The 18705-nt window shown below is 41.8% G+C and overlaps 1 protein-coding gene across 7 annotated transcripts in view; it reads left to right on the top strand.

Moving 5' to 3' along the window:
• LOC309518699 (ankyrin repeat and fibronectin type-III domain-containing protein 1-like) overlaps positions 1–18705 on the top strand; it is a 373330-nt gene that overhangs the window by 72234 nt on the left and 282391 nt on the right. For 6 of the 7 annotated variants that reach the window (XM_082199046.1, XM_082199043.1, XM_082199047.1 and 3 more), the window contains 2 exons: positions 4174–4367; positions 7956–8185. In XM_082199046.1, the coding sequence (XP_082055172.1) occupies positions 4174–4367; positions 7956–8185 (424 nt within the window). Of the gene's footprint in view, positions 1–3179; positions 3301–4173; positions 4368–7955; positions 8186–18705 lie in introns of all 7 variants that reach the window. The other variant, XM_082199049.1, reaches the window with a different exon arrangement.

Consider the following 18705-nt stretch of genomic DNA (forward strand, 5'->3'; position numbering starts at 1 on the left):
ACCAGCATGGTCAATGGTCAAAGATAACAGAAATTTTAGGTAATTTCTATGGGTCTACTATGACTAAAACTTAGTTGAATACCATGCAGAAAAATCTAGGACTGGTGTCTGCCGGGCATCAAGCTATGGAGTACAGTCTTCTACATGACTGCATGATCTCAAAATGCACATACTGTAATGGATCACTTATTTGAAAGCACTAGCACTTTCATGTAAAATATCCATCCAGGATTTTTGATATGGGGATGATTCTAAAGAAAAGTAATTTACCAGTGGATATTTTAATGGCACACTGACTCTGAACTGCACCATAAGCCACTCTGAATGTTAGAGCGGCCCCATATCCAGTGGAATATTTTGTAATGGAATTTTAGGATGAATTACTTGACATTTGTCATGAAGTCCACAGTGGATTATACTCTGACAACACCTGCTGCATGTATATGCACATCCTGCACTTAATTCTGGCTTGTGCTGAAGGTGGAAAAGTAAGCCCTGCAGCTCTCTTTACCTGAGAGCTCTTGCCTTAAGTGGGTCACCAAAATAAATCTGGGAGGCTTTGGTTTTTCTGGTTGTTTAGAATAGCCAGGCATATGTCCAAATTAGCTCAAGGCCAAATGAGGCATGACACAGCCACATCAGTTGAAAATTAATAATAGCAGGCTTGAGGCTGCAATATTTTTCAGAATTGCATTATATGGGGAAGTGAGAGTTGTAGCCTATCCTTCCCACTGCAGCCCTGAAGGAAATGCTCTCCCTCTAAAAAAGTTGTTGTAGTCCCAGTGGCATAACGTGGGGGGTGCAGGGGGGGCGCGGCCGCACCAGCCGCAACATTGGGGGGGCGCGCTCGCACTCGCAGCTCTCTGCGCCTACCTGGCTCACTCACTCTCTCACTGCAGTGCTGGCTGTGCGAATCTGATCCGAGCCGCCGGGTCGCCGCCCACTGTGGAGGGGGGGTGCCAGGCATGCGGTGAGGTTAGGGGGCGCAAATTACTTGCCTTGCCCCGGGTGCTGACAACCCATGCTACGCCACTGTGTAGTCCAGCAGCATATTTAGGGCTGCAGGTTGCTCATCCCTACATTAATATGCTCAAACTGTCTTGCCCCAGTGAGTAACCTGGCTGCTGAATTCTGCAATAGTTTCTTTACCATTTTCAGAGGCAGCCCTATGTATAATGTGTTGCAGTAATCTGACCTAGAAGTTACCAGAGCATAGACAACAGTAGTTAGGCTGTCCCTGTCCAAAAGGGGTGCAGCCGGGCCACCAGCCAAAGTTGATGGAAGGCATTCTGTGCCACTGAGGCTACTTAAGCCTCAAATGACAGCAATGGGTCCAGAAGTACCCCCAAGTATCTAGTGGTACCCCCAAGTCTCTCCAGGTACCTGCTCCTTCAGAGGCAGTGTAACCCTATCAAGAACAGGCCACCTTCCATCCATCTGACCTAGGGAACCATCCACCAACAGTGCCTCAGATTTACATGGATTGAGCTTCAGTTTGTTGGCTCTAATCCAGTCCACTACCAAGGCAAGAAAATGGTTCAGTTCATTCACTGCTTCACCTGCAGATTTAAAGGAGTAGCACTGTATGTCATCAGCATATCAGCTATGTGTGACAGCATACTCCAATCATCCAGATAACCCCACTCAGGGGTTTTATGTAGATGATAAACAGCATAGGGGATAAAATCCCATCCTGAGGAACCTTACATTAAAGGCACCACGGGGCTGAAGAATACTCCCCAAGCAACACCCTCTGGAAACATCCATCCAAGTAGGTCTGGAACTACCGCAAAGTGGTGCCACCCATTCCTAACTCGGACAGCTGCTCTAGAAAGATACCATGGTCAATGGTATCAAAAGCTGCTGAGAGATCAATGAGGTCTCTCTTCCAACAGAAGTCTTCATATAGGGTGACCAAAGCATATTCTGTGCCAAAACTGGGCCAAAACTCTGATTGAAAGGGATCTAAAAGATCTGGTCCACAACCACCTGCTGAAGAACCTTGCTCAAGAAGGGGAGATTAGTAGCTGGTTGGTCCTTACTTAGATTTTCCAAAGCCAGGGAGGGTTTCTTGAGGAGTGGTTTTACCACTGCCTCCTCCAAGCAGGCAGGCACTACCCCTTCTCAGAAGGAGGCATTAATCATCTCCCCAGCCCAGTCAGTTATCCCATCCCTGCTAGTTTTTATCAGTCAAGAGGGGCAAGGATCTAGGGCACAAGTGATTTGTCCGATCCAAACACCTTATCCATCCTATATACTGTATTTGGAACTTAAAATAATTATCCAACTCAAAATGTTTGTATTTTGTGGCCATTCTTTTAATATTGGCAAGCACCCCTTCATGTCATAGCTTTGATTCCCAAGCAGCAAATACATCTGGGCAAAATTTAGTAGCAATACAATCTTCCATACCCTCATGGTTTGCTCAGCAGGTAGGAATTGATAATGACTAGTTAATAACTTTAGGTGGAATAATTTTTAAAATCCTTGTCAAACATTGATTATGAGTTCCACAGCTGAAAAAGCAAAACAACAGTTATTTATAGGCCTTGGTGCATTTGGTGGTTGATTATACCTGACCTTTGTGCAATCTTCATGTACTCTCCTTGAGGGCCTTTGCTAGTAGAATGTCACCACCTGCAGCAAGGCTGTGTGGTAGGTATGCTTTTGGGAGGGATTTGCAGATGCTGGGTGACTCTTTTGCCTTCTTCAAGGAATTAAAAATCACAATATTTGCCCATCTAGCCCTGTCCCTCCCTCTGCTGTGCCTCTCTTGATTGTAGCATCTGATGCTGTGCTTTACTTTTTTCCCCCTTAATGGAGATGTTTCATGTGTTTCTAAATATCATCTAGTTTGGCGAGAGAGAGAAAGAGAGATAAAGAAAGAAAGCACAGATCTGCAAATCCCCAGAGAATATATTCCACTGTCAGAACTGGAAAGCAAAATAGGCCAAAAAAAAATTGTGAAATAATAATTGAGACTGGGCTCCATGCTTCTTCATGTATCCCTTGTTCTTTACTTCATCCTTAATAAATCATTGCCTGCAGCTGAGCAGATCAAAACATCAGTTCCCCAGAAGTGTGAGTTCTTTTCTCTGACTCCAGTGACAGTTATCTGTAAGCAGAGGTGTAGTGGTCCAGGGTTGCAGGGAGTGAAAGACGCATTGTTATTTCTGCAGCAGAGTCCCTGCTTCCAGTATCCCAGAGCTGCCCAATCAGCATGACAGGAGAGTTTTTTGGCCTTGGAAAATAAGACTTCTCGCCTTTTCTGTTAATTGGAGCCAATCCAAGTGAAAGGAGGTGAGTCAGTCATTAAGGATTGGCTTTTTGGGTCTCTGTGTGCCTTTGGGGCTAAAGTCAAACTATTGGAGAGTTACAGTGCCTGTTGTGGCTGTAGAGACTGATATGGGAGAAACAGCATAATATTTAACCACCGTAGAATCTTGGAAGCATAGAATTGTAGAGTTGGAAGGTACTCCAAGTGCCATCTAGTCCAACTCTCTGCAATGCAGAAATCTCATACATACAGGCGGCCATCTAACATCTCTTAGCTGCCAGAAATTTCTTACTGAAGTTAAGCTGGAATCCACATTTTGAATTGAAAGGAGTAAAAAAAGAAACATAAAATGCACCTGATTGTCTGGGAATGTCTGTAAAAAAGGCTCAGTAAAGATCTTTGCAGCTAGCTTGCCTCCCCCTTTTGGAATCTCCCTGACTTACCGTACCTTCCAGAAGCAGTGACTGGTGGCGGTGGCAGGGTGAAATGGAAGGCTTATCTTTGTATTTTCATTGGCATGAGATTTATTGGATTTGTAGTTCTGAGTGGTCGAGGATCTTTACTAAAGGCCCTGAAATCCTGTTTTGTGCCAATAGCTTTGGTAAAGCTTTTCAGTGTAATGAAAATATAAATGAGTAGCGCCCCCCTCTTTGCCCCTTCATCTTGTTACTATTTCTTGAATGTAAGTTCTGGAGATGGTGTTGGGGTTTGCTCATGATGAACATGGCTAAATTCAAAGGGGTTTTGGAATACGGAGTAAAAACTGTTTTCAACTCAAGGTGGGTCTTGTGTTCTGAACTCACCTAATTTCAAAAATCTGCTACTTCACTAGTAGGAATAAAAAATGTAATCATAGGCACATCTGATTGCAATCTCTTTCTTTTCTCCTTTTAAAGGTCATTAGACAGAAAGCCACAGAGACCTGTACTAGGAAAGTCAAGGACTCTTCCCAGCATTCCTCAGTCCCCAATCATAAACCGCGTTCCACTTCTAGATTCAAAATTGTACAAGAAAGATATGCCAGAACAGAAGCATTACAGAAATCACTCTGCCCCTGACTGTCAAAAAGGATGTACAGTGCCCTCTACAGGTAAGTTTCAATAAATGTAAGTAATCCTGTATACTTTGTTTTTAATTATTAATTCAATTTATGTTCTGCCAAAGGTTTGAGAAAAGCTTCAGGACAGCTCTTTTGTAGCCACCTTTTCAGGAGACTCCTTAAATCATGCGTAGGCAAACTAAGGCCCGGGGGCTTGATCTGGCCCAACCGCCTTCTAAATCTGGTCCGCGGACGGTCTTGGAATCAGAGTGTTTTTACATGAGTAGAATGTGTTCTTTTATTTAAAATGCATCTCTGGGTTCTTTGTGAGGCCTGCCTGATGTTTTACACGAGTAGAATGTGACCTTTTATTTAAAATGCATCTCTGGGTTATTTGTGGGGCATAGGAATTCATTCAGTTTCCCACCCCAAAATATAGTCCGCCCCCCCCCCAAGGTCTGAGGGACAGTGGACCGGCCCCCTGCTGAAAAAATTTGCTGACTCCGGCCTTAAATCATTAAGAAACATGGTTCTAAACATTTTCTAGTTAAAAACTACCTTTAGAAAATTACCTGTATTACAAATGCACCTCCATTTTCAGTTTCTTTTTTCTCTGTGTGTCAGAGTTGTTGCTTGCCCTATGTGTCTCAGCAGGCAATGCAGTGTACCTCTGGGGGCGAAGTCAAACCACTGGAAATCACAGTGCTTGCTGTGGCTGCAGAGACGGATAACTTGTAACTGCTGCCTCCTGTGTTGTTTTTGCTGTTAGCAGCACCAAAGTAACCTCTCTGGGGCGTAACCCTGAGCAGTGTGTATGAAGGTCCTGGACTGCTCAGACCAAGACCACCCTCCTGATCTTGCTGATGTGGTCCAAATGAAAGCAGAGCAGTACATTTGGCACCAGCTTGACTGCAGGAGTTGCTGGAAGGAGGAGACAAGGCGCAATCCACCTGTTTTAGGCCTGGTTGGTGCTGATTTTATTACTGGATTGTTTAAGAAGACATGTAATTGGTGATGTGTTAGCCAGGGCATTTGAGTACCCCCTAGTTTTTAGTGTTTATTCTTGGTTTTTTGTGTGAGAAGATAAACGAGTGTAATTTTTTCTGCCATTTGCGAAGTTGGGTTGGGGGAATCAGATTGGGGGGTTTGGAATAAGTAGGTTACTTTTGGGAGGTTGATCATTTTGATCATGGCTATTCTGTCTGAGAAGCTGAAGTTGGTGTTGTTCCATTTTCTCAAGTCTTTGTTGATTTGACACCACAGGAGGTTGTAATTGTGGAGGTACGGTTTGTTGAGGTTTCTGGTTATTTGTACCCCATGGTATCTGAACTTGGTGTGGCAGAGTTTTACCTTAGTGATGTTGGTGAATTCTTTTTGGATATTTGAGGGAGGAGCGTGTGTTGAAACACATAGCCTCAAATACCTGACACCATTGCAAATGTGTTGGGTTCTTTGTTTAGGGCAGCTACTGTGTTTATGGGGTCTGGCGTGACATCAGGTCACCTGCAAAAAGCCCTAATTTATAGGTTCTGCCTTTTGTTTCCACTCCCTTGATGTCTGTTGCTGCTCAGATTCAGATTGCTAGGGGTTTCAGAGGAAGGGAGACAGTGGACATCCTTGTTTTGTGCCTCTTCGGATAGCTATGGTATTAGAGTCCACACTGTTAGTCCTGCATTATGCTGAGGATTGGGAGTAGATTTGTTTGATGGTTTGTAAGAACTTGGGACCAAATTTCATTTTGGTTAGTACTGCTAGTAGACATTTCCATTCTAAGTAATCAAAGGCTTTGAGGATGTGTAGGTGCATAATTGTCAGTGGGAGTTTTGTTGTTTTGCTGTGTTTGATTATATTCAGTAGTTTCCTAATAGGGTCTGTTATATTGCGACCAGGGATGAAGCCAGTCTGGTCTGGGGCTATTAATTTGTGTAGAATTTTTTTTTGGCGGTTAGCCAAGATTGATGTGAATATCTTGTAGTCTTGGTTTATTAATGATATCAGGCGGCATGATTTTACTTTGAGGCTGTCTTTGAGTGGTTTTGGGATAGATACTATTTTAGAGGAGGTCCAGGTTTTAGGAATGGGGCCCTCTTTTATGATGTTGTTAAATAGACAGGTCATGTAGGGCATCAGGGGTTCTTTGAATTTCTTATAGAATTCTTCTGTAAAGCCATCTGGCCCTGGGGCTTTGTGTGGTTTCAGTTTTTTGAGGACCGTATCTATTTCCTCTGGGGTGATAGGACTGTCAATGAATTTCTGTTCCTCATCAGTTAAGGTTGGCATGGTCAGCCCTGTTTGGAATTTTCTGATTTCCTCTTCAGGTGGGTTAGGTTGGAATAAAATTCCGCAAATTTTGAGTTTATTTCTTTGTTATGTTGCCGTCTTTTTTAGTGATGCAGTGAATTCTTATTTTGGTTGATTTTGCATTGCTTTGTAACGATTTGTTGGGTCTCTGGACCGTAATAAAGATTGATGATGATGGTTGTTTTCCCTATGCCTGTTTGCTAATAGTCTGAAGTTTTTCCCTCCAGACTCGTAAAAGTGTTGTTTTGAATATAGAATATTGATCATTGTTTTGTTGATTTCTAGTGAGTTGAGTTCCCTCCTTTTTTGTTCTATAGGTTTAAGGAGTCCTTGGCTCATGTTTGTAGCGTGATGAGAGAGTTGTGATGTCTTGTTCTGTTTTGCTAATTTTTGACCGCTTTCATAGTGTTCCAAAGGTTATATTGTCTACATCATTTGCTTTGAAATAGTTTTGGAGAGTTTTTGTGAGACTCTCTCAAATTAGTTTATTTGTGATTAGGATGGGACTGAAGGGACCATGATGGGGTGGTTTGTGTTTCTGAAGGACCATGATAGGGTGGTTTGTGTTTCTGGCTGCCTGTGGCACCCCTCTGACGGCAGGGGAGGGTCCTCACAGTGCCTGTCTTCTCCTGGTGTGATAACCTTTGCACAGCTCTCCGTTGGGCCTCTGCCTGCTTCCCTTGTGCCAGTTACCAGAGAGGTTGGATCAGGGCCTCTGCAGCTATCATTGGTAGCAGCTGTGGGAAACTTCTCCACCTGAGACCCTAGAGAGCTTCTGGTAGTTAAACTGTTGCAGACTAGATAGAACACCAGCTCCTTATATTTGTGCAGCGTGTACTGTGCTAAGAGGTTTCAATTTTTAATGGACCTTTTTTGAGTCTTTTCTCATAAAAATATTTATTGCCTTTTGTATGCATGTTCTTCTTTCTCAAACTGTTTTTTGTGTGTCCATAGAATGTTCACTTAACTCTGCACCCTCATTTTGACCTCTTTTCATGCTAGCAAAAAGATAGGTGATATACTGCTTGCATCCTCATCTTTCAGCTACTGACAAGGGTTTACATTACCTGTGTGAGTACACACACCAATAATATTTATTCATCTAGGCAGTACACCTAGGCAGTACACACTTAATAAAGAACGAGAAAAACATGCTGTTCATGCTGGCAATCTTCACTCCAGGAAGGAAACACAGTTGCTTAAATTAATGGAAACATGGTTTTTATCCTTCGGAGGAAAATGTTGACAAGAAGTGGAAATCTTGTAGCAAAAGTGTTAATTTTGGATCCTTATTTGATGGCTATGGGTCCTTTTCTCTCTCTTACTCCCCTGTCCTAGGAGAAGCATGGCAGCTGGAAGATGATTGTGCCGAATCTGTGAGGGAACCTGCCCTTCAGCCAAGGCTGTGCACTGCCATGGACGAGGCGCCTTTCAGATCCTTGAGAACTCGGTCCTTCTACATGAGGAAGAGCCTTTCAGTGGATAACCACTTAAGTGCCCTCAGCTATTCTATCCACCCCACAGAAACCAAGACAGAGCGGGTCAAAACTAAACTTCGAAGGCAATTTGTGAGTACCAAATGGCTTATTTCCCACATTTATTGAAAGGCTTGCAGTCCATGCATTTTCAAAATTTGCACCACTGTTAGTTATTCCTGCAAACAGCTTGCATACTCTACTGAAACTGATGGTGCAGTATATCAGAAACAGGTCTGTGCAGAGTTTGTCTGAGGCCTGGGGTGGGAGTTTTGTTAGAATAAAGTTATAAACTCTAAGCTTAGCCCTCTGAGGCCCAGGATGAGTGTACCTGACTGCCCCCCCATTGGCCCATTCAGAAGTATTGAATCTTACTTATTGATCTGATATTCAGTATCTTCATGTAGCTCCCTACCATCTACATTGTTAAAGCGTATAACTTTGGTCATCCGAAATATGCTCTGCTTGAATTGGGTAAATGTGTGCACATATTGTGCATATATGCACTCATCTAACTTTCCTTTCAGCTTTGAAAACTGCTGTTGAAACCCTGCATTTGTCACAAGAAAATAAGACTTTTCCATTTGTTGTCACCAATTTTAATCCTTCCCAAAATTTGACTGAAAAATTTTGAACCAGAAATCTTGCAGCAGTAGAATAACAGTTCACATTAGTACATAAGTGGTAAAGAGACTTCAAAACACAAGTATATCTATGAGAGATAAATATCCAGGTTGACTTGAGCAGAACCATATATGGGGGAAATCTAGAATAGAACTGGGTGCTTTTAAGCCAAAATTGCAGGAGCAATCCAGTTACTGCAGGAAGAGTGAAAGAGATGCATGGGAAGAGTTGTGGTTTGCAACTCAAAGTTCAGTATCAGTAATGTATCTGGTTTTAGGAAGGGATGAGTTTGAAATTGTAGCCCCACAGTCTGTGTGTTGAAGGGTAATGAATACAGTGGTGCCTCGCAAGACGAAAATAATTCGTTCCACGAGTCTTTTCGTCTTGCGATGTTTTTCGTCTTGCGAAGCACGGTCTGTCGCAACTGCGCCTCTTCAAGCGGCTTTAAAAAAAAGCGAAGCAAGCCCATAGGGAAATTCGTCTAGCGAAGCAACGCAAAACCGAAAAACCCTTTCGTCTAGCGAGTTTTTCGTCTTGCGAGGCATTCGTCTTGCGGGGCACCACTGTAAACAGATGAAAAAGCTAAGTACAAGAGAGGTGCCATGTCAAAAGGATAGCAGAAGTGGGATACTTGCTTCTAGTATCTAAAAACTATAGACTCAAGGTCACCAGAAGAAAGAAAGCAATTCAAAAACAATGAAGGATTGTAGGTGGTGAACATTTTAGAATTTTTATTCCCTAACATTGTAGATTGTCTTACATAAACAAAATGTTTAAAGGATTTTCACTTACTTGAAAGGGGAAAATATTTCATAAGAGGGTTTTTTCAGTTTGTCAGTTTAATTCCAAAGAGCCCATTCCATGTTGCTTTCTAGGACTTCACTTCTCTAGATGTGAGTAAGGGAAGGTTCACCTGTCTCCTTTAAAAGTAGTCCTTATTCCCTAAGATAGACAGGCTAATAATTTAAGTGGGCTACCTCCAGCAAGTAGGGGTTGTAAAGACCAAAATAGGCTTGCTCATAGCAGCAAAACTACTGATTTACTAGGTTACTTTGGAAGAAAGCTGTAAACATTTTTTTTCAAATGTATTATTTTGAGTCTAATAGGAGATAGCACTGGAGCCGAAATAACAGACGGAACACAGTTTGTAAAGTAGGATGTTATTAAAATTTAATGGGTTCATTTACCACTTTCTGAGAGACACCTGATCTGAGAGTGATATGCTCATTTCCTTACCTCATTACCAGTTTCAGGATTGTAATGAAGGGATCAAGTGTAATGAAGGGATCCACTGACAGACAATGCTTCCATGGATAGACTTTCCATTTTGTATGCAAGTACATGAAAATAATCAGAAACAATGAGAGGAAAATAATCAGAAACAATGAGAGGAAAATAATCAGAAACAATGAGAGGAAACCAGGAGCAGTTGTTACAAACCTGTGTCGTTAGAGGGCAAGAAGAAAGGCAGTAGTGACAAAACTATTTGCCTGTTTTTCCACAATGCGTTGCCGGTGTCTTTACCCCCATTCTATTTGATATTAGATATTGTTTTTAGATCTTGCCTGCTGCTGCTTAAATTTCCATTTTGCTTGGGTCTGACTGCTCTTTTTTGGGTACTTTGGTGGGTCTCTAAAAATCTTGGTTTCATTTTTCCGCAATGACAATGCTAGTCATGGATTATTCTGATATAAAATATAGAACTCTGCTGTGACAATTCGATGGATTCCGATTTAAGATCCTGGTTCTTCAAATTGCAAGTGAAAAACCCCACAGTTGAATGAAAGCAGCCATATTTGATACCATCATTTGTGGTGAGAAGCAGAAAGCATCAAAAGGATTTCTGATGATTAGAGTGAGTCAGTTTTGCTTTGGGGTAAGAAACCGACTGCAAGTTTCGTTTGTTGTTTTATCCTACCCTAGAGGTTGGGAAGGCATTTTCATTTTGCTTAGATTTTCCGGTGGCTTTTTTCCTTTTCCCACTTAAAATATGTGGTCTAGTTTGCTTGAGTGAGTTATCTGGATGTATTTGTACACCTGCAGTGCACTTGTTCTTTGTGCCTCTGGCATGCTGTGGTTTAGACAGTGTAGATTAGTTTATGGGAAATTGTGGTGAAGGTGGATAAATGCTTCACTTTTGCAAACAAAGCCTTTGACCACATGGTCTCATAGTACTTTCTTGTCCTGTGGTTCTAAGATGTTATATCTCTGGCTTTGTAGATAGCCCAGAGTTTTAAGAAATGAAAAGATGAGGCTAAACCTGAAAAGGCTAAACCTGAGATCATTTAAGCCTTTTTCAGCTTTCAAAACACCTTACCAAAAAAATAAATTGAAAGCATAGTCTGTAGTGACAGCAATAATGGCTTTGTAATATTGCTGCAGGAGCAAACAAAAGGATGCAGCCCAGGTGTGCAGATGGTAAACTGCCTTGGTGTGCTTTAGTGGTACCTGGGTTACAGGCACATTTCTCTTTACAGTTTCTATGATTTGTTCAAGTCCCCACCATCTTGGCTTACAACAAATAGAAAGAGCTCCTGAGTGTGCTACTAGGAAAACTGGCAGAGAGTTTCCTTTAGCAATTTCAATTCTAAGCTTCCAGAAAGCAGTACAGTTACTGATCTCCCTCTCCCCACTTTCCTGCATATTTCCTTCTGAAAAAAGGAAGGTTTTCCTCCTTCCACTGTCTCTCAGGCTTACAGAGATATTTGTTAATACTGATAGTGATGTATGGTGCACCATCCTTCTCATAGTGGCACCCTGTAATCTTGATTGGTAAGTAGATAGATGGTCCTTCCGTATTCATGATTCTATTATTATGCTCTTATTGCCACGGGATGCCTAGAGGGCACATCACACTAAACTAGAAATACTACTACTACTACTACTACTACTACTACTACTACTAATTTATTTTATTTTATTTATCTCACAATGAGAGCATCCTGACTCCAGAGATAAACTTTAGTGCCACCTAGTGACTGAACTATTTAATGACACTATCAGCATGCTTCAGGCTTCTGATAATCTTGGTGTTTTTTTCTAAAACCCTAATGGTTAATTGATATCTATTTTGTAAAGCTACAAGATTCATGTGCCTCATGATGCAGCAGGTTTAGGGCAATTAAAAACGAACAGTTGACATACTTAAAGCAAGGGCTGAGGAATTGTGAACATTAGCATGCTTGCTCTCGCATGAAAAAAACAAAGGCAAAGAGTTATATAACTCCATTTCTCCATGTGAGAAGAATAACAGATATTTGCAGAACTATTTTTTGACTACCTTAGTTGATCACTCCTATTTACCTTTTTTGTGGTTTGTACATGTTAATGCTCTTGTTGTTTAGTTGTGTCCGACTCTTCATGACCCCATGGACAAGAGCACGCCAGGCACTCCTGTCTTCCATTGCCTCCCATAGTTTGGTCAAACTCATGCTGGTTGCTTCGAGAACACTGTCCAACCATCTCATCCTCTGTCGTCCCCTTCTCCTTGTGCCCTCCAACTTTCCCAACATCAGGGTCTTTTCCAGGAAGTCCTCTCTTCTCATGAGGTGGCCAAAGTATTGGAGCCTTAGCTTCATGATCTGTCCCTCTAGGGAGCACTCAGGGCTGATTTCCTTAAGAATGGATAGGTTTGATCTTCTTGCAGTCCATGGGACTCTCAAGAGTCTCCTCCAGCACCATAATTCAAAACCATCAATTCTTCGGCGATCAGCCTTCTTTATGGTCCAGCTCTCATTTCCATACATCACTACTGGGAAAACCATGGCTTTAACTATACGGACCTTTGTTGGCAAGGTGATGTCTCTGCTTTTTAAGATGCTGTCTAGGTTTGTCATCACTCTTCTCCCAACTTTGAATGTGCCCACTTTAAATTCCCATTGGACAGATGCATCTACTATTGATTTTCCATCCTTGGTAAAAACAAACAAACAAACAAAAATGGGGGGGGGTCATAAACCATGCCATATAACCTCAAAGGCTTAATTAACTGTCCTCAGGATATTGGCCCCACTTTTAAGTATTAACCCAATTTACCTGAGACTTCTAAATTTTAGGAAATTAAGTGGATGGACCTATGTTTACCTGATATTTGCATACTAATTGCTTTTGCGTCCTGGGGAAATGTGGGACAAGATCGGAATTGGTTCAGGAAATAGTATGAAGTTGTCACTCATGATGGTGTGGGCTGTTTTAAAAAGTAAAGAATTGGGAATAGTGGTGTATATTTGTGGAGGAGGAGAAGGGTGGAAGTTTCTCTACTTATCTTTTGGCTGTCTCTTTACTTTGGCTACCACTTACAGCACAAAATGCCAGAGTCCTGTCATACCTTAAAGATGAACATTTTTTTATTATGGCATAAGCTCTTGCAGTCTAAAATCAACTTCATGCATCTGATGAAAGAATGTCAGCCCACCTCTCATATTATCTTCATTTGGTTGCAGAGTGCACTAGAGACCACAGTGTGCTATTCAAATACAGTCATACCTCATGTTATGTTTGCTTCATGTTATGTTTTTTCATAACATGGTTGCGTCCCATGGTGACCCGGAAGTACAGGTAAGGGTTACTTCCGGGTTTCGCAGCTTGTGCATGTGCAGTAGTGCTGAATTGCGCTTCACACATGCACACAAACACCAAATCGCACTGTGCACCTGCGCAGATATGGCGCTTCAGGTTGTGGGCTTTTCACATTGCGAATGGGCCTCCGGAACGGATCCTGTTCGTGACCAGAGGTACCACTGTACCACTGAAGAAAAAGCGTACTTTAGAGCACACACAGCAAACACAACCTTTTTTTGCACCCTTGAGATTTCATCTTCCTCTCAGTTCTTGAAATCAGTCTGAGTCTTGGAGTACCTTTTAACATAAAAATACCGGAGTAGGCTAATCAGTCTATTTAAGAGTGTATAGAGTTGTCAGGCAATCACCTGTTTGAGCACTTGGGTCAGGAATCTGTTTAATAATTAGTTTTTTTTACTTATTAATAGTTGCACCATAATTCTCTAGGCTGCTCACAAAGCCAGGAAAAGGGATGTTGCAACTGGCTTATAGTTGTTTACATGTTCTGAGGACAGGCCTAGGTTTCTTCAAGTGTGGTCTGATTACTGCTGCACTTTAAAGAGGCTGTTACCACCTGCTCTGCCAAGAATGAATTTAGAACTTATTCGTGTTTTCTTTTCTTTGTCCCTGAGATGAACCTATTTAACTAATTAGACTTTTCCACCAAGAAGGGCAGGTGGTGTGTGTGTGAACTAACATTTGTATTGTGAACTAGCACTTCTATTATTTATTTGTTTATTAAAATTTATATATTGCTTTGATTGCAGGAAAAAACCTCAAAGCAGATTACAAAAAAGTAGCATTGGTACTTTTTTCTATTATGGTATCATATCTCTATCATTGGGTATCTTTTCCCAATTTCTTTCCAAACATTTCTGTTTTATTTTTGTGTGAATATAGCTGTCTCTTTAGTCTCTAGGATTCATTTGGCTTTGACTGTTACTTCTGTGAGGAATGTTTGAGAGTGTAAGATAGTAGCAAAGAAGTTTAACAAGAGTTAGACGGACAAAATATACTGCCACAGCTTCCCTCATGGTGTGCAATTGATATTAGACATGGGAACAAATTATTTCAAGCTACTTTTAAGGGAAATTGTGACTGCAGATAGCAGTCATAAACTCCAATGTATGTCCCCATAGACTTATAACACTGTAGTGAGCTGCATATTAATGGCATTCTTTCTACAGTTAAAATAAAATGGAAATATTTTATTAAACTAACACAAGCAAGGATATACATACAGCTTAGCAACATTAGACTCTTGATAAATTTGAGCTACCCACAGGCTCTTATTAGAAATTTCAAAATCCTTGATTTTATTTTAACTTCCTAGGTACCTTTTTTTGGCATAAATGTGTATTGTTTTTACTAAGGTATACTAATCGAACCACACAATAATTTGGGAGCTTCTAATGATTCTGAGCTTTTAAAATTATTATTTTATTTAAAGACAACATCTCTTCTGTCTAGCAGCTTAAGAATTTACACCGGAAGTTTCTTAGACTACAGTACCCACCTACTGAACTGGAAAAAGAAAAAAACCAGATCAGCAGGGCCAGACTAGCCCCTAGGAATATTACAACATGCGCCTGATGATGTGGCCTATAGCCCACAAAAGCTAATGCCATGATAAACCTTGTTGGCCTTTAAGATACTACAAAACTCTTTTTTTGTTGTTACAAAAGATCAATACTACTACCCCTCTGGAAGTTACCTTCAGTGAAAACATCTTCACATGTGCAAATGCAGGTTGAAAGTGTTTCAGTTTGACCCTGGTGTGGGGTAGAGAACTAGTATAGACAGTGTCTGTAGTTGACTAGATTGAAATGAATTTCCTCCAATTCGGTTTGAAAATGTAGGAAGTAGCATTGGCAATTATATTTGAACTGTTAAGACATTTATCAAGAATGACAGAAAGAGGAACAAAATACATTCAGCTGTGGTCTCTCACTATTTGCAAAGCACCCAACAGGTTACAGTGATTCTTTGTATTGCCATGGTGGATAATTCTGCATTATCTTTCTAAGCTTCCAGCAATAGGACTGGCTTGTGTGACAGTCCTTTTTCAGCATGTGTGCTTTTGTCATTGTCAACTCCACAGTCCTTTAGGCCGATAAAGCTTCAATGCCTTTGAAATATCCAGGTTTAACTGGCTTATAGGATAAACAAACAGCTTGATACCAGTGATCAAACTGAGATTGGACTATTTTTAGCAGCATCTTTGTCTAGTCTCCCAGGTGTAATATAGAATGTTCCTGGTCCTAATGCAAAAGGGATTTGAAGGAGGCAGAGTTGGCGTTTCAAGTTTTTCCATGAGTCTCTTAAATGAACTATAATTTCTGAAAGTTGCTTCTTGACACCACAGCAACCAATTTTCTCAGAGGCTGTGCCTAGGAATGATTTATGTGGCCCTAGTAGAGCACCCCCAACTTGCTTAGGAGCAGTGCCATTGTAAATCTCTTTGCCACATTATCATGGGACAAGAAGAATTGTGACAAAGGGCCTTAAATAGAGTAGAACCCTTTATTCAGTTTGAAATTGTATTTAGATTACTAATATTATAAGTTAGGTGCAATCTGTAATTTAAATGCTGTATATGATACTGTATGGAATGTTAATGAGGCCTGTGGAGATGTCATGGAGGTGATGGTCAGATCCTGAGGAGAAATAGGAAGAGTTCAGGGAATTGGAGCTGGATGACACTGTGGAGGGTCCTAGTGGGATTGGGGAGGTGAAATTGGGATTTCCAAGAAGTGTCTGAGCCCAGAGGGGAGACCAGTAATCCAGGGAATGAGAACTTGATCCAGGGGAGGGGCCATATGGGTTGGCAGAAGAATGTTCTGCTCCTTTGATATTGGACACCCCTAGTTAGATACCACCTGCTGTAGAGTCACCCCTGGCACTGCTTCTGTTAGTGAAGTGTAAATCAGATGCTGAGCTAGGGCCAAAACTGCCTCCATTTGCCAGCACCAGCAGGAACATACATCACAGACCTAACCTGCTTGAAGGAATGCCTGTTTGCTTGCCCAAGACTCTTGCTGCTTGCCATTCTATGAGCTGTGCCTATCCTGCTCTTCAAAAGGAATGTGCAGGGGCATGGGCGTAGCCAGGATTTTTGTTAGGGAGGGCAGACCTTTCGTGGGGGGGGGGGAGAACCTCAGTTAGCGATGTATTTTTCTTGATTTGGGGGACAGCTGGCTTTCCCTGCCCCCTGGCTACGCCCATGTAATTTGTTGGATCAATATATTTATTTGCACTTGGCCAGTTGCCTATACCTCTTAGGTACCTTCTGCACCTTGTAACTTGTGCCTTGTCTATGTGCTGACCTGATTTGTTCATTAAAGCCTTTATCAGAATTATAGCTGCTAGCAGTGAAGACAGGACAGTTTATATGATTTCTTTTCTATTTTATAATTCATTCGTGCTCTGGTCCATGGGGTCACGAAGAGTCGGACACAGCTAAACGACTAAACAACAACAATATGTTATTCAGTTTAAGTCACTTGGAGACCTGTTTGATGACAAATAAAAACAAATGTGTCCAGTTCTGGGCACCACAGTTCAAGAAGGACACTGACAAACTGGAACGTGTCCAGAGGAGGGCAACCAAAATGGTCAAAGGCCTGGAAACGATGCCTTATGAGGAACGGCTAAGGGAGCTGGGCATGTTTAGCCTGGAGAAGAGGAGGTTAAGGGGTGATATGATAGCCATGTTCAAATATATAAAAGGATGTCATATAGAGGAGGGAGAAAGGTTGTTTTCTGCTGCTCCAGAGAAGCATTGGAGCAATGGATCCAAACTACAAGAAAGAAGATTCCACCTAAACATTAGGAAGAACTTCCTGACAGTAAGAGCTGTTCGACAGTGGAATTTGCTGCCAAGGAGTGTGGTGGAGTCTCCTACTTTGGAGGTCTTTAAGCAGAGGCTTGACAACCATATGTCAGGAGTGCTCTGATGGTGTTTCCTGCTTGGCAGGGGGTTGGACTCGATGGCCCTTGTGGTCTATTCCAACTCTATGATTCTATGATTCTATGAAATAAGCAAACAAACACAGGAAGATTTTTGGTGTGACTTGGAGAACTAAAGAATGTAGAAACCTTTGTTTTAACAGTTGTTAGAAATCAAATTTTAATTAATGTGTTTTGTGCTGCACTCCTAATGATTTGTTCTAGAGAGTAAGTCCCATGGAACTCATGTGGGCATATGAACGTAATATAGTGTGTAAGGAGGGCAATGTCCATGCCAAAAATCAACCAGAATTCCCATGTTAAATGCTTTTTCATCATGTTTACCATGAATGGGTAGTCAGCAATTAACATAGAGTACAAGTGTATTTTAACAAGACTAAAGTACAGAAGATAGCAGTCTACTCTGGGCTATCCAGTAGTAATTTATATATGTAGGAAAGCAAAGGAGGCAAGTGAGAACTACTTCAGAGACTGTATCCCTGTTCTTCTCCCATCTCTTCCAGGCCACCTGACATCTTGCTCTGTGATAAGGTTCCTGATGAGGTATCTTTGAATGTGATTGTATTAATGTGTTTTGATCTTACTTGTAAGCCACATTGGGCAGATCTGTTTCCTTTAAAGTTGGAATGTAAATAGTAAACAAATGAATAGCCTATGGTTCTGGAACTCACTCCCTTTTGTAGCCTTACCAAAATTCAAACCGCAATATTTCCTTGAAATAGTATAATGGACTTTTTGCGCATTACAATAAACCATGATTTATGGATTACCATTAATGAACAGTATTACTGTGACATAACTTTAATTAAAACCTAAACCCAGATACAGTGCTATCACTAGTGAGGGGGAAAGGGGAAATGGATATAAGGGTGGGGTGGGGGTGGGGGTGGTAGCGTTTTGTTGCTCACAGTTCATTGTTTTGTTTAAGAGCCTCAGAAAGGCTTCCATGCTTGAGTGGTACAGCAAAGGAAGACACAGTATTTACAGAAAGATAACATTTAAGGCAGTGGTTTTCAACCAGTGTGCTGTGGCACCCTAGGGTGCCTTGAATCATGGCCAGGGGTGCCATGGGCAATACTGGCCTCCTCTTCTTTCCTCCCCTCCCTCCTCTGATACCCTTTCACGTCTCTGCCTCCCAGAGACTTAATCAGATGTTTGGTACAGCAGCCCTGGCAACAAGCTCTCCAGGTGAATGGTGCCTCTGGGGCTGGCCAGGGGGTGCTACTCAGGCCCCTGTGGGCAGTGGAAGGAGGCACCTCTCTTTGTGGTGTGTGTGTGTGGGAGCTCAGAGACGAGGGGCAGCAGCTGCATTTGCCCAGAGGACTCCCAAGGAGAGGGGAGAAGAGAGGAGGCTGAGGGAACACTCCACAAGGAAGGGTCTTTGAAAAACGGTGAGAGGCTGCCAGTTCTGCAGGCAAGGAGTGACATAACTGGGCTCCTGAGCCCCACAGGGGTGCTGC

The sequence above is a fragment of the Podarcis vaucheri genome (assembly GCF_965113315.1).
Source record: "Podarcis vaucheri genome assembly, chromosome: 14".
NCBI classification, from domain to species: Eukaryota; Metazoa; Chordata; class Lepidosauria; order Squamata; family Lacertidae; genus Podarcis; species Podarcis vaucheri.